The 24863-nt window shown below is 36.5% G+C and overlaps 1 protein-coding gene across 1 annotated transcript; it reads right to left on the reverse strand.

Annotated features, from left to right (window-relative positions):
- Nucleotides 1–22780: 22780 nt before the first annotated feature.
- Nucleotides 22781–23721, reverse strand: LOC148867754 (basic helix-loop-helix (bHLH) DNA-binding superfamily protein). The gene has a single exon (XM_088975983.1). It carries the CDS (start codon nucleotides 23570–23572, stop codon nucleotides 22943–22945), a length of 630 nt encoding a protein of 209 aa, XP_088832109.1. The 5' UTR covers nucleotides 23573–23721; the 3' UTR covers nucleotides 22781–22942.
- Nucleotides 23722–24863: the final 1142 nt, after the last annotated feature.

Below are 24863 nucleotides of genomic sequence, written 5' to 3' on the forward strand. Positions count from 1 at the left end.
TAGAGGTAATCATACCCGACCTGACAGAAGCTTAGGAGTGAGTGCGCGAAGTGGTTATAAAAGGCTCTCTACCCCCCAACAACGAGGTATGTGAACTTTGTGCCATCTGGTTTATCATCTTGCCTTTGAAGATACTAACTTTAGCTTCGGAGCATTCTCACTGGGTCCCTCCCCGGAGATACTCGCTTTCTTCCCCTTTTCAAGCACCTTCTACTTCAGCCAGAGACAAGATCGTTGACAGCTAGGACCAATCGGATTGCACTCCATCAGTGGGAGAAGACACAGACGATAAGGTCGGAAAATGTTTCATTGTAATGGTAGATTGAAGGAGTGTGTTAACGATGACAATTATCAAAAGTTGAGAAAATAGGCAAGCAGTAGGAGTACCGCATGTCATTACGTTAAACAGTAGGAATACTTTAAGAGATTTACCCTTATTCTTTTTGTTCTGCTTTCTCTCCCTCTCCCCCACAACCAAAGTTATGCTGCACCAATATCATCACACACACCCATTGCAATCAAGCCACTGTTGTTCGTCCGCGGCAACAGCTAGAATCTTTGTCGACTACCATTCATTCCCTTCGAGAGGAGATATTTCTAATACACGGCGGAGATATGCTGTGTGACGTGGTGGGGAGCAGTCTTGTGGAGGGGGGCTGATTAGGTCTCTCTTTTGAGAGCATTAAATCGCTGGAGTCGTTGATCCACTCAGATAACAAGTTGACTGGGGAAATCCCTTCAGAATTGACGGACCTTAGATTTCTTTCATATATGAACCTCTCGTGGAACAATCTTGTGGGGATGATACCACAACCACAAGGAAGTCAAATGTAAACATTTACAACAACTTTTTTCTTATGAGGGTCACCATTGCTGAAAAATTGCACTGTTTTTGAGAGTTCATTGCCACAGCAACAGTTGTCAGAAAAATCTGGGGGTTAAGTTTGATTGGGAATTTACGTCAACTGGATTTGGATTCAGAGGAGCTAGAGTGGTTGTTGGGCACCTAGTGTTTTTGGAAGAGGGGAAGTAAAAGGTATGACGAACATGCTGATAAGCTTCTTTTCATTATTCTTTCAGTCGTTGGGATTGGTTTTTGCCGATTGTAATGATGGGAGAATGACAGGTGACTGTGACGATGATGAAGAAGAGGAAGATGGGATAGGTGGCATGGCCTATTCTGTGTGTTCTTTTCTAAACGAGACATCAGCGAAAGAAAGGCCATACATAACCCCAATTGTTGATCTTGACAGCCCCTCTTTAGATTAATGGCAGATACGTCTGCATTTTATTGGGGAAAACAAAATGCTCAGAACACTTAACAGAAATGATGAAGATTATTGAAGGTTTCTCTATAATAATATAGCAGAAAGGATGAGAGTCTAAAGAATAGATTCTTAATAGACCAATAAGGTCTTTGGCCTCTCCACAGTAGACCTGTTCATGGGCCGGGTGGTCCGACGGGCCGGCCTGGCCCGATTCGAATTCGGATGGGCTTGAATACGCAAATAAGCTTGCGGGCATAACCTTAGGCTAAAAATTCCGGCCTGTAATAAATTCGACCTGGGCTCGGGATTTACCAAAATAGCTCAGCTTGACCCAACCTATAAACTAAACTTAAAAAACTTAACTCCCTAAGCCGAACCTCTCTTCTCTTTCACCTCTTTCCCCTTAGCCGAACCTCTCTTCTCTTCAGTCTTCACATCCTCCTCAGTCCTCACACTCTCAGGCAACCACACAACCGGCGAGGCGGCGAACATTCATCGGCGCAACAACTCTGGCAGTGAGTCCTCTCCTTCTCTCTCTCTCTGTCTCTCTGTCTCTCTGTCTCTCTGTCTCTCTTTCTTTCTCTCTCTCGTTTTTCTTCTCACTTCTCTTTCAAATCTCAAACACCAGCGAGGCGGCGAACATTCACCAGCGTAACAACTCTGACAGTGTGTCCTCTCCTTCTCTCTTTCTCTCTCTTTCTTTCTCTCTCTCATTTTTTTCTCACTTCTCTTTCAAATCTCAGACACCGGCGATGGCGGTGAGTTCTCTCTCTCTCTCTCTCATACGCGAATTGACACACTTTTCACTGTTAAAATCGCAGCTCACAGTCACTGCAAACTCATCTTCGGCGAACTCAGTCACCGTCGGGCTTCGGGCTTTTTATTAGGGTCGGGCCCGGGCTCGGGCCTAACAAATTTTTATTCATGAAGAGTAAACGCTCGGCCCATGAACGGGTCTACTCCATAGACAACAAAGAAATACCAGATCTGTGCCAACCAGCTCTCATGGCCATTGTTGAGATACTCATTATTGGCATCTTGAATTGGATACGAAGAAGAACCATCGCTTTCAAAGGTTGCAACAACGACGATGGCTTCATTGACAATTGATTGTGTGCGAACGAGATGAGGAGAGAGAGAGAAGATAGAGAACCAATGCATCTAAAGGGTATTTTTAGAATTTTTGTAAAAAGTATTGGTCAATGATGTCATATGTGAGTGAAAGTTGGAAAGGGAGGTTTTAGATAATTGTCACATGATGTCATATGTTTACCCTAAGACCATGTAAACAATAAGGGTAGAGTTAGTCAATTAGCTAGACCATAAGGTTACTTTAAGAAATTTGCTCTTTTTTTGCCAACGATTCAATTCGATTTAAAGAGTACATTTGGTTTGTAGTCGAAATGGGAATTGGAATGGTCTATTCCCTATTTATTTGGTTAAAATGGGAATCAGAATCAACTGGAATGGGATTCTCATTCCATGTGAGAGAAATGGGGAAATGTCATTTCACCAAAAATGGGAATGAATTTCAATTTCGTCCACTCAAACGGTTGGTTTGAATAGTATGTTTTTACTATTCACTGATTTTTCATTTTCAAATTTCATAAAATTTATTTAAACATATTTTGTTAATGATATGCAACACCAAGTTATTTTTAGTTCATTCTATTAAAAATATATACTATTTTGATCATTTCTAATTTAATTTATTAAATAAATCCAATATCTGATTCTGTACAAATTTAATTAGAACCCAATGAATAAAATTCAATTTGAATATGAATATAAACGAATAAGAAAACCATGTTTTTAAAAACGAACCGGTCAGGGGTCCGGTTATTGGTTCGAACGGTCTGACAAAAAAATTAAAAAATAAAAAAAATTAAAAAATGGTCAAAACCGTTCGAACGGCTAACTGGTTGGTTCAACGGTTTGCTGACCAAAATCAACGGTTTTGAGGGAAAAAGCGATTTTGGAGGAAAACAGAACTGGTTAGGTGACCGGTTCCTAGTTTTTCTGGTTTGATCGTCCAGTCCGGTCCGATTTTGAAAACAGTGAAGAAAACCACCCCATGTCCATTTGCAGCCCCATGAACAATGGAAGCCTTATACATACCATACATTACCACCACCACCAATAGTGATTGAAAGGTACTTTAGGCTCACTTTGGAAGGAGTACAAATACAAATTTGTAGAGTGCAAAACTTTGTCTTTTGTATGTATCTATATAGTACATATTTGTATTTGTACTCCTTCCAAACTGAGCCTTAGGCTGCATTTGGATGTGATGTAAATCAAGAATTTTACATCGGTTCGGTTTTGTATATGTTTGAAAAGAGGGTGTAATTATTATCGATGTAAAACTACACTCCGGTTTAGTTTTGTGTGCGTGTGGATGGAGTGTAGTTTTACATTGATAATCAATGTAAATCCTCATCAACTCTAAAGTTTTACATTGACAATCGAAGTAAAAACTACATCAATTTTGTCGATCTAAAACTTTACATTCTTCCACCCATCACTATTATCAAAAAAGCAACGATCACTTTCTGGTTCAGTATGAAACATCATCTGATTCCAAATGCAGCCTTAATCTTTATGCTTAATTCTGCAACAAGACTTGCATAGTGGTCCTTAACCAGTAGTTCAAAAAAAGTCCAGAAAATGAAGGTAGGGGTGCTCATGAAAATCCAAACCGAAAGATCTAATTAACTGTATAGGTCGATTTGATTTCTTTGTTAGGAGAGAGAGAGAGAAAGAGAGAGACCTAAACTTTTATATGGATATGGTAGTCATTCAAAACTTTTATATGGTAGCTTGCAACTCGAAGGCCCAAGCCCAGGCCCAAGATCATTCCTGTAGTAAAACCAGGACTAGGAGGAGCAGATGAGTCATGACGCGTTGGATTAATATAAAAGAAATGTTGTAGTATTGGACCGGACTGGATTCCCAACTGACAGAGAGGAAACCAGCAGCCAAAATGGTCTTTTTAGTTGCCCGGTTTTTAGCTTTTTAGAATTAACTTCAGCAGGTTTGTCCCATTTTTATGTTTTAATATGTTTCATATCCTCTGGTATTTGTTGTTTAAAGCTTATTTTTTAAAAGATAATTTACAACAATTTTCATCTTTTTTTAATTTTTATTTGAGTGTTTTCATTTTCATTTGTTTTTAAAATTGCCACATCATTAAAAGCAAAAACATGTGCTTGAAGTCTATTCTTGTTTTAAAAGGCAAGAACAAGTTGGTTTTGTTTTCGATTAATAATTGGATTGGTTTTGGTTCTTATTTGTTATGAACTAGTTCAGGCCCAAACTGGTTATTTTTTCTTAATAATATATAAGAATTTCTTAGATTTTTGTTTTCCATTTATTTTTGAAATTCCTACATCAGTAAAAAAGAAACAAAAATATGTTCTTGAAGTGTATTTTTGTTTTAAAAGGCAATAACAAGTTGTTTTGTTTTCAATTAATTTGGATTGGTTATGGTTCTTATTTGTTGCAAACTAGTTCAGACCCAAACTAATTATTTGCTTAATACTATATAAAAAATTCTTGTTTATTTTGTGATTTTTATTATGTTTTATTTATAACTGAGATGGTAAGTTGATACATAATTAGTTAAAACACTTGATTTATTAACATATAATTAATTTGCTATTTTGATGTCATTTTTATTATGGTTATATTATCACAAATCAAGTTTTATGTTATTATTTATATAAATAATTACATCTGTCAGTATAAATGTGTAATATGGTTTATGGAGCCAGACCCGATTATCTCAATTATAAATTAGGATAGTTCTAGATGTATGATTTTATCCCAATTAATAATCGGTTTGGAACCGGGACACCCTGTCCCGAGTCCCGACCAAGACCTTACCCATTGGTAGCCCTATATCTTTGTTAACATAGTTCAAACTTTTCAACCAAATTATGGCATTAAATAAAAGCATTACCTTTACCTTTCAAAAATATACTTTTTAATCGGAAAATTATTCTTATTTATAATTTATTAAATACAATTTTATTATCTCAAAATTCTGATTATCATGATGGAAAGCTTTATTCCTTGGAGGATATTCTCTTGGAGGTCGACTTCTATCGGGGCAAACCTGTGCCCACACCGTTCTAACAACCTTTTCCAACCTTACATAGGAATATCTCCCTATGAAATAAAGTACACAAGTATGGAAATATTCTCAATGCAAGACAGTAAAGGATGCTCAAACACGCTTTATGCAAATTAATTTGATATAGACACACCACATAGGTTGTTTTAATTTTATATGGGCACATTACAGGTGATTTAATTTGATATGGCCACATCATATTTTGCACACTTTTTTTTTTTTATTTTTTTTTATTTTTATTTTTTAATGTGGCCACTCAATCAAGGAAAAGAAGTAATTTCATCACTACTGGAATAAATATAATTTAATTAAATTTATAACGAGAGAAATAGCAGTATTAAAATTTCAAATAATTTGTTGCCCTTGTGCTTACTATATGTAGGGCCATTGAGTGTGTTTAGATTATAAATGTAAGATCTTTACCATCATAAAAGAGCAAAGAGATAACATCATTTGCAAATTTGCTTAAAACATTGAATGCATTCTAATTGTTATCTTGAAGGAAGATGTAAGGTCTCAGTTTGGAAAGAGTACAAATACAAATATATAGTACTAAATAATATAAAATACAAGGTTTTGCGCTCTCCATATTTTTATTTATACTCATTTCAAACTTAGTCAATCTCACTATTTTATTTGTTACTCTTAAACATGTCCATCACTCCACCCCATTCAATAATCCAAATAATTTAGAGTTCAATTATAATACGTTCATTAATATCAGTTGCACGTTAAGGTTTTTTGTTCCACAATACAACGAATAGATCATAAATTTTGCCAATAATTTAACCATGCTAGATTTGGAAAAGTAAACAAATCTGTTTACAACATGAAATGGGTAGATACAACAAATTAAAACCCATTTCACTCTGAAGATAAGACAAAGCAAACCAAAATCCAGTTCTACAAGTCACAGGGAAATAGAAAAATGAGAAAACCCATATATCAATCTTTACAACTGAATCAATTACTCGTTAGAGCCGGTTAATACCTTGACCATAACCTGCATGGCCTTCACTTGCATTTGTAAAAGCAGTATGTAATCAGCAGTCTCCCTGAAAAGCTCGTCCAACCCTGAAACCTTCTCATGAATTGGGACAAGTTTCATCAGAGTTCTAACTCTTCTCTCTATCCCATTCACAGTCCCTCCGGATCTTCTACTCCATGCATATCGTCCACGACCTGGCTTCATCTTTCGTCTCCTCGCCTGCGCTTCCACAACTTTACGCCGGCGGGGAGCTGAACCATTTGAAGACTTGGTGGTAACAATTGTCCCATCTTCTGAATCAAAGGGAAGAAGGAAAGGTTTTGGAGAAGCACCCATGATTCAAGAATGTAACTAAAAGACTAAATGATAAAAACCCAAGTCACCTCTCCTGAAAAATCTTGAAGACAACTTCTTCTTCAGATTTGATCAATTTGTAAAGAAGAAGAAAAAAAAGAAGAAGAAAAGAGGCAGCTGCAGAATTGCTCAATGAGATCAAAGGGGGATGGGGGTTTTTTATATGGTTTAGGAAAATGGGTTGGTGATTGTTAGGGATAATGTGAAATCATTTGGTTGGGTCCAAACTGGGGAGAAAAATTTCCTGAAAAGGTTCCAAGGGAATGGGGTCAATCAAAGACTGAGGAGGCTTGTTGCTTTGGGGCATGTTCTCCAACTAAAATGCACATGCATCCACATGATTCCTCCATATATATACCAAAACCCTGAGAAACCCTCTTTCATCTCTATCTCCTCCTCCCTCCCCTCCCACTAAAAAATAACACCCTGGATTATTCCTTCCCCAGTGCAAATTCAATGCATATTCTATGAGAGAGAGAGAGAGCGCTAATGGAGGTGTAATTAGCCGTGTGTCTCCACAGAGGAGACCTCTGGATGGGTTCCAAGAAATTAAGAAGCTTGGGTCACCATACTTTGTCACTGTTAGTGGGAACAAGAGCAAAGAATTTTAGGTCTTGATGTTGGGATAAGGAAGGCAGTGTTGTCAACGTTCATGACCACAAAGTTTTTCTTCTTAAACTATACCAGTAGACGGCAATAATTGTTCTTCAGCACCTCGGCAAATCATGTTGTAACATGTCTAGACTCTAGCTAGCTGCTACTTCAACCATATGCCACGAAGACTTAGCCAAACAGACAAGCATAAATTCTCCTCACTAATCGAGCACGGTTAATTTGTCTGCTGCATTGACCATTGCAATTTTCTTCGAGATGTATTAATTCTTAATTAATTAATGTTGTTTATTATAATTAGCTAAGTCGTGAGACGGTATAAGGTTCTAATTGATTTGAATAAGATCTTTGTTTCTTTTGGTAATCACGATTTGATTCGCATATTATAGTTTAATTTGTTCGTAAATTATATGGTCTGAGTGCATAATCTCTCTCTATATAGCCTATAGGTCAGATGGTTTCAGTCGTTCAATCGTTTGCCATTTCTTTAGCTAAAAATAGAATTAAAAAAAAAAAAGAATCACCCATGTGGGACTCATGAAATTCTCAGTGTAGTCAAATTTACAGATTTTCTGCTTTAATTTTTCATCTTTGTTAAAAGAGGTTTCGAGTGGATTATTTCTTGTGAAGAACATGTATGAGTTGATTATCCTTAACCTTGCTAAAAAAAAAAAAAAACCTTAACCTTAAGTTGTAAATGTGGGCCAGCTGTGGAACCAATGATAACGCCCCACATCATAAAATATATGAATACACAACCATTCAATCTCCTTCATGGGCCTCATTTATTTTATGACTGGTGTGAGGCATTATCATTATCTTATATAATCTTACAATACATCTCTATCATGTGGGATATGCATGCCTGGATGCTGATGTGATCTTTACAACAACATTTAAACAGTAATCAGATATTTGTTTAGTGGAACTCAAAACAACTAGGAAATTATGTTCAAGTTAGGCAGAAACTGGGATCTGGGTCTGGGCCATGTTCCATTGGGGCTGCAAATGGATTGAATTAAATCTAGGTCCAAATTAAATTTGGCTCATTTATTTTCAAACTTGAATTGAATAATATCCATTGGATTTGTATTATATTCCAATCGAATTCAGATTGCAATCAGATATTGAATATTATAAATAAATTAAACAGATCAAAATATTATATTTTATTAACAAAATGAAATAAAAATGCATCTTAAGTATAGATCAACATATAGAATTCAAATCAAATTATAATGGATTAAATTCGGATCACCCTTTTAATGGGTCGAATTGGAACTCAAATTTGGACAATCAAAGAGCGTTTGCAACCCTAATTCCATATTTACAGCATCCGGATTTACCATTGGAATAGTGAGAAAGAAAGCTCTAAGTAGCCGTGTGATTATGTTGATTTCCTGGTATAACTGTTCCTTCTCTTGAGCAGGTCCCATCTGATAGTGTGGATCATTATCCTCTCTAAATATGAAACAGCTGACAAACCACGGGAGTTAGTACTAAGCGTTCCACCTGAACAATTGTAACTTATAATGACTCAGCTCAATATGATCCTAATGCCCACCGGTGAAACCTGGACTCCGGATCTTCTGTCCACACAAATTATATCCACGTCGTCATATATGGAGATCATTTTATGCAGGAGGGAGTGTTTTCAATTCATAGGGGTAGTGTATTGTGGATAGACGTGGATAGAGTTCTCTTGGGCAGGAGATCCGGAGTCTGAAACCTGTCAGTTTTCTAAGCTCCAGCCCTGACCTAATCCATTTAGTTTATTTGATGGGCCTGAAGAGTTAACGAGCTATGAGTACAAATCGACCCAGGACGTAAGTGGGCTGGGCCTGGGAGCCCATTAGGTCACTCAACCCACCCAAAATGGTTAAAGTAAAAGTGATTATGGTCATTATTCTCTTCATTTTCTTGTTTATTCAAATAAAATTCCATTAGAACACAATGAAGAACAACATATTGCAGTTTCACTATTGCAAATCAACAGTTAAGAAAATAATAGAACTTAACATCAGGTGAGGCAGTGGATTACAAATTTGGATTTAAGCTTGACATCAAGTGATTCTCTTTGCTGCAAGGCATACAAATAACTCTAGAGATTAAAGCATCTTTGAACAACTTGAGAAGAAAAAGAAAAAAGAAAAAATAATAATAAATGATCAAATGAGCTCAGAAGAATAGTCGATTCACCCTATTTAGGCTTTTCAAAAATGAAAAAATTTCAATGTAGAATCCACTTGATTACATGTAAGACCAAAAATAATGAATGGTTTTCTAAAATTTTCTATTTTATGGTGTTTGATTGCCATTAAAAGTGGGGTCTAATTGTATGAATAGAAAAATGGCATTCCTCCTAATTGAGAGGGCTTTAGCTTTGATTGAACTGCTTTTTTATTGAGCCGCTTGGAAGATGCTACTAAAATTAGCTTCACAGAAAATCAATTTCATGACTGAATAAAAACATAGTGGGGTTTCATGGGGTTTTCACCAAATATAGCTCTTAGGCTTTTTGTATGGGATCCACCTTGCAAAAGCCAGAAGCTGCTGCCTGAAAATCCTCCTAAACGACACTTGGGCTTAATTCGGAAGGAATACAATTATAAATAGATACAAAATACAAGTTTTTACACTATATATTTATATTTGTACTCTTTCTTTGATCTAAAAGAAAAACAATATATATATATATATATATATATATACATGATTGATGGACTTGAATTTGTCTATATAAAACCTTTCTAGACTGAATTAAATCGCATTGATTACCAATGATGGATGGAGCCGACATGGCTAAGCAATTGGCGCAATCACCACCACGTGTGAAGACTTCCTGTTCCTGATTTAATTTGGTGTATGCATCAGCCAAGGTTCAAAATATCATTATGTATCGGCTGTATTCGTGGATATGTATCGTATCGTGGCTTTCTCAATATGCCCTTACAAGGGATGGGACTTAAACGGATTCTTCTGAACCGATTCGTCGATATACCCCCTACATTCTTTGATATGTATCGGGTTTAAAGGGTAGCTGAGACTTAAATAGATTCCTCTTAACCGATTTTGAAAAAAGTAAATAAAACATAAAAAAAGCATTGATATAGACCAATATGTCCTACCGATATTTAGAACCTTAGCATCAGCATTAGATAAATATAAGGGTAGCTGGGACTTAAATCGACCCCTTTGAATTGATTTTGAAAAAAATAAATAAAACATAAAAAAACACCATTAGAGACCAATACGTCCTACTGATATTTAGAACCTTAGCATCAGCATTAGATAAATATAAGGGTAGTCAGGACTTAAACCGACCCCTCTGAACCGATTTTGAAAAAAATAAATAAAATATAAAAAAACAATGATACAGACCAATACGCCCTATTGATATTTATAACCTTAGCATCAACATTAGATAACTATAATTTAAAAATGATAGTAATAAAAAGGGTAAAATACAAAAACCTCCCTATAGTTTCATTTTAACAAATACCTCCCCTGAACTTTTGAGAAACTAAAAAAAAAACCTCCCTTCCGTCATTGTCTCAGATGGAAAACGTTAGATTGATGCACCGATTTTTTCCAAATATACATTCTACCCTTTTATAAATTATTTTACATACAAAATTATTGAAATAATCTCATTTTAACTCAACAAAAAAAAACATATTTCAGTAATTTTGTATGTAAAATTACTGAAATGATCACTAAAAGAGGTTTTTGTTGAGTTAAAATGGGATTATTTCAGTAATTTTGTATGTAAAATAATTTATAAAATGGTAGAATGGGTATTTGGAAAAAACTGGTGTATCAATCTAATGTTTTCTATCTTAGACAGTGATGGAAGAGAGATTTTTGTTGAGTTTCTCAAAAGTTCTGGGAACGTATTTGTTAAAATGAAACTATAAGAGAGGTTTTTATGATTGTCAGAAACTTAAGAAGAGATTTTTGTATTTTACCCTAATAAAAATAAAGGGGTTTTAGTTTACAGCAAATCAAAAGAACTTTGGTCGGTAGATGTGTGTAGTGTCATGGGTATGGGTTGGTGTTTTGGTTCCTCAAACACAAGGACAAAGGCTACGTAAGAGAACTATTAAAATTGATAATTGGTCTCCCAACCTAATTTCATCATCCTTTTTAATTTGTGCAGGGGTAGATCGTTTTTATAAGGAAACCACTAGCTACCAGGTAAAAGGACTGGAAGAGATATCAAAGTCAAGAGATATAAAAGGAAGAGGTTCACCCAGTAGGATCTACCCTAATGACTCTTTTGCACATCCTAGCCTTCTCAACTGGTATTTGTTTTGTTGGATTTGGGGAAGTTGACATAATTTGTGCTAGAGGAAAAAGAAAAGGGAGAAAGAGAAAAGTTGGACTTTGGAGGAAACCATAATAAATAAATGAGTCCAACCATGGTGTATCTTGAATATTTGTTGCATGTTAACTTAAAATTTCAATCAATCATGTTAAATTCGTCACATGGTTTATTTACTTTTCATTCATTCATGTCTCACATGATATACTTATCAATGAAGACTTTAATAATGGAATGAGAAATCTCACCCAATCCTTCACCATTAACCAAAGTTAGAAAAGAAAAAAAAAAATCTAAGGGAGAAAAAAATGTTGACTTAAAACTAGTTGAAGGTTGTCTGTCATCTAAGTCAACCTCCAATACCTCCCTACTATGGGAGCTCAGGGTCTAAAATTATGACTTTTGATTATTGATGGGGTTCAAGGATTGGTTTTTGTTGTAATAGTTTCATGGAAAATATCTAAAATTATCATTTTGTAAGCGATATATAAGATATTTTGAGAAAAAGAGAGTAAGATAGCAGGTTTAATTGCTGTCAAATTTATCAGGCTACAGGCCTGTACATTTGGGTCTTATCGAATTATTAGACTTGATAATCCCGACTAATAAGAGTGTATAGGGTCTGAGTTGAGATTAGGAGCATTAGGTCTCTGTGTTTTCTTATCAGTCTGAGATTTGACTCAGATCCAAATTAAATGGCTAGAAAGACCAAGACAAAGAGGGGGAATAAACTTTGGATTGTAATGCAAAGGTAGTTAAACAATATGAATGGCACCATAAGGCTGTGTTTGGTTTGAAGGTAGGGAAAGGAAGGGAAAATTAAACCTATACAAGGTTCGTATAGGTTTCCTTATCTTTCCTTTCCCTACATATTCCTTCAAACCAAACACGATCCAAAGTGACTTCATTTCAAATATCATTAATTGATGACATCTCTCAATAAATCCAGTATAGGTGTTGAGAAACCATTAACCAAGGATCAAATTCAATTACACAAGCTGCGCTGAGAGTTAAAGCTCCCTGGGAACTCTGGTTGTGATTAGGGGAGTCAATGGCAATTTGAACGGATTGGAGGGTCCAATAAGACTTAGTGAATTGAACCAGTTCAGATTTAACGTTTAAGATATTTATTGGATTGGATTGGACCTGGCCCATCTGTAATAGATTGATGCTGGACTGGGTTGGATTAAACCAATAAGAATATGGGTGTCAATGGGGCAGGTTTGAATTAGATCCAATTTGAATTAAAATCAATTTGAACAGATTTGACGGTCCAGATATTGATTTGGACCAATCCAAAATGGTCCAAAGTATTCATCCGATTGGATTGGATGACCTGGTCCATCTGTAACGGATTCATATTAGACCAGTATCCACTCCACTGATAGCCCTATTTGTGATGTAACCATTCAGTATATGGGCTCAGTTTGAAAAGAGTACAAATGCAAATATGTACCATGTAAATACAAACTTTAGAAATACAATATATAAGGTTTTGCACTATAGATATTGTATTTATACTCTTCTCAAACTAATTAGGAGTTAAGGAGTGCTTATTTGAAAAAAAAGTAATTAAAAATAAATTTTTATTCATAAATATTTGAGATGCAAGAATAGAAATAAATACTTAAAATAAGGCCAAATTTTGAGATTATCCAATAAGTGCCTATTCTCATGAATAAGCATTTATTGATGTAGTTCCGGCCAAGTGCTTATTTGAATGAATAGATCAAGGTTCAAAATATTGGTACAGGGTGATAGCCAGTAGGGCGTATTTGCCTGTATTGGTATTTTTTTTTTGTTTTATTTTATTTTTATCGAATCGGATTCAGAAGGGCCAATTTAAGACTAATCTACCCCTGAACCACTTGCTGACCCAAAATACCCCTCTAGAGGTGTATTAAAAAAGGCTCTGATGCAATACGTATATCGATATTTTAAGACTTGGAATAGATAGGTGATATCATCGCTCTTTCAGAATTCAATATCTAAAAGTAAATTACTTGAAGCAAAAATTACGCACTTGTCTAATGTTAAATCATCTAATAATATAATTAATAACATATTTATTACTACAACAAACAAATCATGACCAATCTAAGTAAAATAGGGTTTATGAATTACAACCCTAATCCTAATTTAACTTTTTCAGATTGGGTTCAAACCAACCCGGCCCAAATTGCAGCCTAAGGTGATAATTAATAATAAAACCAATGCGGAGGCCACGTGGCAGTCAGGACTCAGGAGGAGGGTTCTTATTAAATCTTAATTTGATCTATTTATCATTGTAAATGTACTTGTACTTCACATATGTGGAACTTAATTTGGTGACCCCCTAGGGCACCAGGGATGGATGTTGTTAGTCTTGCTAGAGTACATTATTATTAGTTGTTGAGGCTATTTAAACTAGCTAGTTTGATACGACCACCCCTCTGCATATTATTATTATTAATTACTACAAGTGGGTACGGTTCCAGTTCACCATCTCACGAATACATCTGTTTATTACCAGTGTTTACAGGGTTTTCTCTGTGTATAAAACATCCGAGGCTATTTAGGTGACAGTTGACATTGTAGTTGGAGTCGTTATAGTCTCTCTCTCTTTCACATATACACACTCTCTTTCTCTCTCTCTCTCTCTCAAAAACCCCACTTCTGCTGTTCTCTTAAACCCCTTTTTATTGTGCGACATGTGAAGAGGTCAGAGTTGCCAAAAGGCAGGTAACTCATTGGACAGGGATTTTCTCCGTTAATAAATGCACTGCCATTCCCATCTCTTTCTCTTTCCCTCTCATCTCACTCTCTCCCTCATCGATACCAGGCAACATGCCACATGATCTGCCATTTGAGAGCCTGAAACTCTCCTCTGGTGGTGGACCGTGGCCGTGGTTGCCGGACCCATTTGTAAGGAGGGTCGGTCCTCTCTCTCTCTCTGTCTCTTTTTTTCTTCTTTGGAATTTATGTACAAGCCAAGACTGATGTGTCCCATGTGGATGAGGTGTGATTACGGGTTAGGAAACTTTACAAAGTGTGAACTGTGAAGTGTGTATGTGTTTATCCAAGTATAATTTGGGGAGGGTGCCTTTTTTGTTGGGTGTGATCACATGCATGGTGCAGGCCACTTTAGGAACAAAAGAGAGTCTGGAGAGAGAGAGAGAGAGAAAGAGAGTCCAGATACCACGTGGTAAAAAGTGTGTTGTAATATACACGGTGTTCATGTGCTTGATGACGTGGTCACATGCGACTAATGATTCTGCTCTCATTTGCACGTTGTCTTCATCATGTCTTCAGATTCTTCCTTCTCCACATCAATAACCCTTGCTGCAACAGTCGAGAGTGAGACCCAAGGCATATCCATTAGTTTTCTTTAGGCCGCTTCTTGTAATTACCATTCTCAGGCTAAAAGTAAGACACCAAGAACTGTAGATGAGAAGTGTAGCTAGAGATCGATCGATATTCGTTCCACACCTAGAGACAAGAGTATAATTTTCATCAGCCATATATATAAGAATTGATTCATGCATGGCTTAACCAAATCACATGTAACGATTATTTGCGGAAGACTTGGGTGAATTAAAGGGTGTTAATTTGGGAGCTTTCTTTCTATGTTTGGTTGATTTCACTGATGATATACGAAGTGTTTGTTTAGGCTCAGCTTTAGAAGACAAGTATCTAGAAACGATGCAAATAGGGTGTAGACGTCGGTTCAGTGCAAATATGCATTTTAGTTCAATTTTGTTAGTGTTTGGTAAAAAAGCATAAATACACTTCTATCGCATTTTTACACTTAAAATAAGAGGTAAATTTACGTAGATAAAAAGAAGTAAATTTGCATTTAAAGTGGTTAATGTTAGAAAATGTATATTTTTATATTGAGATTTGTGTATGCATCCATTACAATTAAGGCTCACTTTGGAAGGAGTATAAATGCAAATTTACAGAGTGCAAAATCTTATATTTTGTATGTATTTGCACTGTACATATTTGCATTTGTACTCTTTCTAAACTAAGCTCAAAAGTCATTTTGTAAATTTGTCGATGCAAAACCAACCCAACTTTGCATTTGTATGGATTAAAATGTACTATGCATATTTGTATTTACACTTTATTTGCATAGTTTCCAAAAGCATCCTAAACACAAATATGTACAATGCAAAATCTTGTATATTTGTATTTTTAAACCTTGTATTTGTGTTTATATTCTTCCCAAACTGAGACTTAGGCTGCATTTGAAAACGATGCTTATAAGTGTGAATGCAAATATGTAGAGTGTAAACGGTTCATATAAATTACAAAATTGGGTTAGTTTTGCACTGACAAATTTACCTTCTTACCAAACTGACTTTTAGTTGTAATGGATGCAAATATGAATTTCAATAAAGCATATGCTTTTTTTTTAAATCAAAAGCCCACTTGAATGCAAATTTAATTCTTTTATATTGATGTACTTTTACATCTTATTATCAATGTAAATATGCATTGGTCTATCATTTGTCAATCTATAAATGTAATGTTGCCAACCACGGGCAAAAATGAACCAGAGTGAAAATTTACCCTGAATTGGGATTTACACTCCATTTGTATCATTTCCAAATGCAGCCTTATGTTTTAGTATAAAAGAAGAAAGTGAAGTGTTTTATAAAATGATGAAGAGAGCTAACCCGCCTGATACCGCACCATCGGTCGGGGCCATATACCTACTTTAACACCACAAAGCAAAATATTTGAATATTGTCATAGCTGACAAAAATAGCCAAAACCTTGAATATTTTTAAGATTCTACTAAGGAGCTGTTTGATAAGAGCAGAAGAGGCTGAATTGAAAAGCTTATCAGCTTGTCTCTTAATGAATAAGATTTTAAGGAGGTTGTGAATTCCCAAATGGCCGAAACTGAATTTGGGTAGATCATTATATTCTTGAAAATTTTATTTATTTAGTTATTTTAACAACTAAAAGATAAAGCAATAAGTCTTTCTGTTCAGAAATTTCAGCCCTTATCAACGACCCCTAAGTCTTAAACCCATGTACCTAATCCAGTGCGAAAATTTCAGTTCAGCAATTTAGCAAGACTGATGCCTCACCATTTGCTGAACAACCGTAAGTGCTCATTATACAAATTATCAATATGTCATCACATATTTTGTTTCCCCATTTACTACTTCGAATTTACAATATAATTATACCAAACCTTCTTGAATAATATGATAGAAATAGTTTGTCCATTGGTTTATTAGCAAGAGTTGCTTAGGCTGCATTTGGAAACGATGCAAATAAGTGTGAATGTAAATATATAGTGTAAAATGGTCCATATAAATTGTAAAGTTGGGTTTGTTTTGCACTGTTTCTTATCAAACATACATTTAGCTATAATGGATGTAAATATGAATTCCAATAAAGCATATGCATTTTTTTTATCAAAAGCCTACTTGAATGCAAATTTACTTATTTTTTATTGATATACTTTTACATCTTATTATCAATGTAAATATGCATTAGAAAATATATTTTCTGTCATTTATTAATGCATAAATGTAATGTTGCCAAACACAGGCAAAAGTGAACCAGAGTACAAATTTACCTTGAATCGGGTCGCTATTTAAGCCAACTCCGTTTGCATCATTTCCAAACACAACCTTAGGCTCACAAGGAGAAGAAAAACAAGGTTGCCCCTTATATTGTACTGTATTTCTATTTTATATTGTTGAAACTGTGACTAATTTTAGATTTTTGAAAAAAAAATTTGAAGTCTTTTTTCTTTTTACAGTATTATATAATATAAGGCCTGTTTGGAAGGGCTTCAGCATTAATTAAGCTGCGTTGACTAAACTACTTTGAAGAAGCTACTAAAACTAACTTCACCTAAAAGCCTATTTTCAGCTTAATGTAAGTAGATTTTTGAGCTTTTGGGTTCTTCACCAAACATAGTTTCATGGCTTTCCATGTGGGGCTTACTTTGCAACACTAAGAAGCAGGCACACTGATTCCAAGGAGATTTAAGTGGTGGGGACAGAATGGGGTGCAATGAGGTCCATTAACCTACAACAGAGAGCATGCGGTTACATTGGAGATCAGACATGCTCCTCACAAAGCATGCCTCACACCGACCTCACAGCCCATTTCAGTCGTGTATCTAGAATATCTCTCCAAGAATTAAAAATTTACAAGTACGAGATGTTCCAGGTGTAGAGCTAAGACGTTCTGTAAGGCCGATGTGAGGCGTGCTCTGTTAGGAGAAGATCCAAACTCGCTACACTGGTTTGACAACCCCGGTTCCACCATTTTCAGAGAGATGCCAAATGACCATCTCAGCTATCAGCTCAACATTGCCTTTTTTTTTTTAGCATCTCTTAGGGCTCCTCTCCAATTAGGTATTCTACTTTCCTATTTCATCTCTTTATCTTTTTTCCTCTGTTGCTTCAATACTCCAATCAATAATCATCACAAGAAAAGGAAAGTAGAATACAAGCAACAAGATTTTTTTTTATTTTTTATTCTTTTTGGCCAACTACAGGCAACAAGAATTAAAAGACATCCTTTTGATTTGAAACTTCAGTTTTGATAAGCAAGTTTTTAAGTTTCCTTTCCTATTTATTTTCCTTTATTATGTTCAGATTGAAAGAAGCTTAAGGGCTCTAAAATATCATGTAATCGTCTAACTCACCTACTCACCCTTTATTCATGAGGATTTTGGAAAGTTATAGAGCATAATGAAAAAAAAAAAAATAAATAAATAACAACAGAAGGAGAAGAGAAGGGAAGGACAATTGGACAAACACAGTGCTGAAATTTATTATTCTTGCTTTTCTATCATCAATTATTGGAGAGGATACACTCCTTGTAACTGCATTTTGATGAATGATTTCAGATTAAACATCCTAATGGAATTCTTATTCACAGAACATATTACGGTAGTTACCCAAAATCAATCTAATTATCATTACCAAAAATTAATCAATTTAATTACTAATCCTTTCACTATTGAACTGAACCCAAGTTTGAGAGACAGAGAGCAAAAGGGTAAGACAATTTTGCTTTGGAAATGGATACTTGGCAGGTTTTATTACTTAGGGCCTGTTTGTATTTTGGATTGGATTTTGAGAGGGGAAAGAGTTACTCAATATGATTTTGGTTTATCATAAAATGAACAGGGCCTTAAAGAAAGATGAATATACGCAAATAAGAAACATAGTTGAGGGCTCTTCGTTTATCAAAAATAGAGGTTGCTTAAATCTTGACCCTTTTCTTCCTAAAAATTACTCATTTTTATGATTAATAATAAAAAATGAAAATAATCAAAGGAAAATAAAAGGATATACCTTAGGATGAAGTTGAAAAAGCTCAAGCTAAAATTGAGATACTATAGCTTTTCACCCAAATAAATTAGAAAATAAAAAAGTAAGGCTGGATCATTTATTAGAGAATAAAATCATATACAGGCCTTCACCCAACAGCTTAAGCATTTAAGTTGAACGATTACTTATACCATATCTGATGGGACGTATTAGAGAATAAATGATATAGTATTTAATGGGTCTGTGATATACTATCTGATTAAATGATATAGTATTTAATTAAATAATTTAAGCACAAGATATAAATGGGTCTGTGCTTATCCATGCTTTATATCTGATGGGACGTATTAGAGAATAAAATCCTATGAAGGGTCGAACTGTTACTTGAGACGAACATTAAGAAGACTTGTAAATTATTCTAGTTCACTTTCATTTGGATAATTTATCACACTTAAAAAAAATTTCTTTATAGAATTCAGAAACTTGTGGAATTGAAGGCACCACAATTTCCAATTCCTCTCCCAAATTCCATCTGACCCCAAAAACGAGCTTTGGAATTTGGTAATACTCCCATTCAAGCAACTGTCTTAATAGTGGTTATTTTGTGATTGGTAATACTCCCATTCGTTGCAATCACCGATTATTTCCAAGTGCAGAGTTATTTTGTGATTGGATTCTCTCTCTCTCTCTCTTTTTCTCTCTCTCTAGTGTTAATGCATCCCACGTGTCCCAATGAACAAACTCTTTGAGATGAAAAGCAGTGCCACCAACATCTACAGCAACGCCCCACCAGATTGCGATACTCCTTGATATGTTTGTATTTCTCTCTCGTTGTCCTTTTCATTTTATTTTTCCATTTTATTTAAAAGAAAAAAATAAAGACTTTTATCATCAAAGCAGTCCAGACTTGATCAGACCCAGCCCAATGACTGGACTTCAACCAAACAAAGGTCCTCTCTCATTGATTGTCACGTGCATCTTGTCACTATCACTCCATCCATCTCAAAAGTGGAGAGAGAGAGAGAAAAAGGAGGAGAATGTATGGGTGGATCATGGGATGATGTGGATCCAAAAGCTAAAGGTGGTGGCATGTGCAGAGGTGCTCATCTAAAGTGTGGCCCACCACGTCCCCACCCGCCTGATTGAATTATCCTATCCATTGGATCCCTAATTTAATTATCCTTGTCCACTCATGGGGAAATGCCAAACATCAGAGTGACGTCCCTTGTCTCTTTCTTATCTTTATAATAATTTTAGCGTTTTCTCCTATCTTCTTTGGTAAAGCATTGCTTAAACTAATAATGGAGATTCCTGTTATTAGGATGGGGATGGGCCCCACCTCTTTTACTCGGGAATCCAAGCCACGTGCGGCAGGATCGAGAACCCCAGACCAGGACCAGGTCGATTACCCCACGAGTGGGTTCAATCTGTCTAGAGGCTTTTGTGTGTGTGTGTTTTTCTTTTAATTTATAGATAGAGAGATAAATGGTGATTTTGAGAGTTCAACTGGTTTATTAATATTTATTAGATATCAAATAATTAGGTTAAAATATATCTAGTAAGATGTATTTAACACCACATTGCGAAGGGAATGCATTATAAATATAAGCAACCCATTTTTTTGTAAACGATCATTGCCCTTATATATTATCATCGATGTTATTAGACCTGAACCAAATACAAAACCGAAGACAATTCAAGTGGTCTGATTGTTGGGTCAAATGGTCTAATCTAACCCTTGATTGCCCTCTGAATCAGTGTCTGATCCGATACAACCCGTGAATGGGTATATCATTGAACCATGGGTGTAACTGTTTGGAAAAGTCACCTTTTTTTGGGGGGTGGGGGGGTGAGGTTTGGAAAAGGATGGATGGATAGGGGATAGAAGCTGTTGCCACAAGTATGAATTGAAAAACGACAAGTTGTGCGACTGGCAAGGTGATGGATGGTTTGTCTCTTGATACCCAATGAGCAAACAGTGTACATTGGGACATGGCAGCCTAAAAAAAGTGACATATTTTGTTGTTTCTCTCATCGTCCTCTGCTTCCCAGTTCCCCCACCCATTTCCTACAATTTTCTTTCTGTTTCCATTCAGTCATTACAGTTATAATAATATAATTCAATACAGATGAAATAGAAACGTAGGGAGAGAGATGGTAAGTGCATGTTACCTACTTACCTCCTCCCCTCCCCTCACTATAGCTTTTATTAGGAGGAACAACAGGGAGGCCAAGTTGACTTGGAATTTGGATGGAAGGCATGTGCAATCACTGTAGAGAGGGAGGAGTTGGTGGGGGACTTACATAAATAACATAAAGAACAAAATGGAATTTATAGATAGGAAAAGGAGATTGCACTACCTTGGAACAATCATACTTAGCAGATTTCATACGCCAACTCTCTTTCATTTAATTTATTCATAAACTTAAGTCCCCTAATTTGGTAGCCATTAATCTACTCCGAATGGGATATGGGCGATGGAGGAGTGAATGAAAAAAATTCTGGTGTTTGAAATTTGCATTTGTATGCTATTGGCTATTGCTATGCCATACGTGTGTGTGTTTGTGTTGTTAGCTTTCAGACAACCGAACCGACAGAGCAGGGTGGTCCTTGCTGCAATGAATGATGAATGAATCATCATCATCATCACCATCAAGTGATTGCTGGGTTTGGCTTGAGGACATGACAACACAAAAGGCTTGCCTCTCACTGTCAATGGGGACACAGTTGGCCCCAAATGAGTAAACCATGGAGGTGATTAAGACTACCTCCTCCCTTAGCCCCATAGATAGACAGAGTCTTCGACTCGATCGGCCCTTGCTTTTTGTTTGTATCCTTTCTTCTTCTTCTTCTTCCCCCCTTTCATGGACACAAACGGAACTATTCTAGTCTGTACCCATCAGGCTTAGAGATAGCGCTAGAGGGCTGGTCTGGTTTGTTCTGTTGTGAACCCTGAAATGTTGTAAGTATTGGCTGGACCCATTCCAATACCAACAATCCCATTTGCTCCTTTAATGTTTTTGAGGATTTTTAATTTTACCACACAGTTGAAGAGTCAAGAATGGCGTATCATGAAATACTTTCTGCTGCTGGCTGCAGCTGATTCGCCAACCTTTTTTGGTGGTTGAACCATCCCCCCCTCCTCCCATATTCGCATCTCTTCTCAACATACTACTTTAATATTTTACTATTATATATCCACCATCCACCAACTGTGTAATGGGCGGTGCGGTGGGCACCGGCAGGTAGTAGTAGAACCAAAATTCTTAATATATATATATATATATATATATATATATATATATATATATTTTGTAGTTGGTGATGTTTCATTTATTAATCTTCCAATCCAACTGCACACCTTCAATTCAGTCAATCAATGGCAAGATTTCTGAATTCTGGTTACTCTCTCATTTTCTCTCACAAAGAAAACCTCATCTTGGGAGGATTCAAACATTCAGTCACTTGGGTTTTTGTTTAAAAAGAAATTGATCAAATTACTGCATGGAATGAATCTGGCGCATCAGGAGGATTCAGTAACTCAGACATGACGAAGAAAAGAAAAGGATCCCATCATTGACAATCGTACACCATTGGACGCCAAGGCTGATTACTGTTTTTCTTTTTCTTTTTTCCCAAACAGCCAAACTCATCACAAAATTGGGTGGATCGTAGCTTAATTACTTATCAATTTAATTATGTTAAGTAGCTGCAGAAAAAAAATTAAAAAGAAGAATAAAAATTCTCCCATCAATAATGGAGTTGGAGCTCGAAAGGAGAGGGGAAAAAGCAAAAGAGGACCTGTATACAATAGAATACATGAATTTTTTTTAAGGAAAAAAATCAGGAAACATTAGAAAAGACAAAAAAAGGGTGGGGGGTGGGGGGGGGGGGGGGAGAGAGAGAGAGAGAGAAAGAAAGAACGAGGAAAAGGAGGACACCTGGCATGTTAAGCCGTTGGTTCGTGGTCAACTCGGCGTGGGCCGGTTCGAGCTAAACTCGGTGCCAGGGCCGTTGCCGGTGACAGAGAGAAGCTCGGTCAGAGCGGTCATGGCTCTGACCTGCATCTCCAAGGCAGCAATGTAATCCGTAGCTTCTTCTAGGAGGTCTGGAAACGAAAGTTTCCGGCAACCGGGAACTAACCGTCCGAGTACATGCACCCTTCGTTGCAACGCCGGTAATCTCTTCTCTTTCAAACGGAGAATGCTAACTCCATGCTTCTTCGACCGAGGGTTGCCAGTGACCGCTACCCTGGGCTTCTTCTTCTTCAACTTCATCTTCAACCGGTTCGTTAGGATGGCTCTGCTCCATCGTGTTCGCCCTTTGGCCGCGACGGCCAGGACTCGGTCGGCAGCCTGGCGTACAGCTCGGCCACGAAGAGGGACCTCCGAGGAAGAGCTCGACGCCGGAGATTGATTCCGGCGCACTTGACGCAGAGCTTCTAGAAGCTTCGAGGAGTAAACCTGTTGTTCCGCACGGTTCTTCCATCTGGTATGGTCTTGGTTGTTCTGATTTGCGGTTTTCTTCCTCTTCTTCTTTTTAGACTCTCTCGATCTGTCGGAGTTGGCTTCGGGATTCGAGATCAGAGGCGATGCCATCAATCAGACCAAAACCGAACCGAAAGTCTCTTTCTTTTTTTCAACTGCGAATTCGATGGAGACGAGAGGGGATCGAAGCACGAATCACGAGATTCTCCCGAATGAAGAATCGGAATCTCTATTTATCTATCTTACTGAGAAAACGGAGCTTGAAATGAAGAGAAGGTAATAAGAGCAACGAGTACTCTTATCTAATAAGAGAGAACGCCTGCAAAGTAAGGAAAAATATTCAGATACCAGGAAGACAAACTAAATGAATAAATACTAGAAGAAGAAAATCCGGAACTTGATCAATCCACGGAATCCGGTTGCTCGGATGGAGATTAATTCTCTATATCTTATTTCAGGAGGACAGAGTACGAGTTATAACGCCAAAAATTTCACCACACATGATACTTGAAATACGTCCTAGATATTTTGCTTAACATCTTCTTTTCAAAAACAACCATCAGGATGATCAAGAGGATTAACACTAAAACGACGAAAAATTAATCCTTAATCTTTAACAAGCTATAATAAAAAACCCAAGAAAAATATAACAGAGCGAAGAAAAGATTTTCGGAAAGGTGGAGAATTCGATGTTATCGAAGGAATAAAGATAGTCAACATACCTTAAGACAAAGGCAATCTCGCCCGTGACGTCCACCGGGTTTCAGAAGAAATCCATCGACCGATCAAGCCGATGGATCAGTAAGCAAGAAGATTGAAAGGCTAACGCAGGCAGAGAGAAGAGAAAACAAGCAGAGCGAGAAGCAGAGAAGGTTGGTTTGATGTTGAGTTGAAGGAATATTTGAAGTGGGTTCGGCCTTCGGCGTTCGTGTGGGTGCTGAGCCTGAGCTCCGCTGCTCGGTTTCGGTTTCTCGCACTCGCAACAACTCCTTCACTTCTCCATCTCCTCCTCCGTCTAAATAAATCGTTTAAAAGCAATAAAAGAAGGTGGAGCCTTTAAAAGCAGTGATAATACACGCGTCGATTCCTTAATCACATTTTTTTTTTCATTTCTTTTTTCCATTTCATTTCACGAGCAGCCTATGCCTATATTACCTTTGCCTTAATGCCTAGCCTACCTTTGCCCTTTTCTTTCTTTTTCTATTTATTTAATCATTTTTCATGAAAATAAATCAAATTTACCAGATTGACGAATTTACCCCTAAATTTCCAAATCCCAGAGAAACTGCGTTTGTTCTTGTTTTTCGGTGTAAATGCAAATCCATATAAAACTCCACGGTGGATTCGCATTTGCTCGCATTTGTTTTCATAAAATTCCATTCACAATCTGTATTATGAAGCG

Source organism: Nelumbo lutea, chromosome 3 (assembly GCF_056320005.1).
Source record: "Nelumbo lutea isolate HS-2025 chromosome 3, American lotus-T2T, whole genome shotgun sequence".
Lineage (NCBI taxonomy): Eukaryota > Viridiplantae > Streptophyta > Magnoliopsida > Proteales > Nelumbonaceae > Nelumbo > Nelumbo lutea.

What these genes read in the sequence shown, in the direction of transcription:
- LOC148867754 (XM_088975983.1), bottom strand. Translation starts at nt 23,572, where the DNA reads ATGGCATCGCCTCTGATCTCGAATCCCGAAGCCAACTCCGACAGATCG.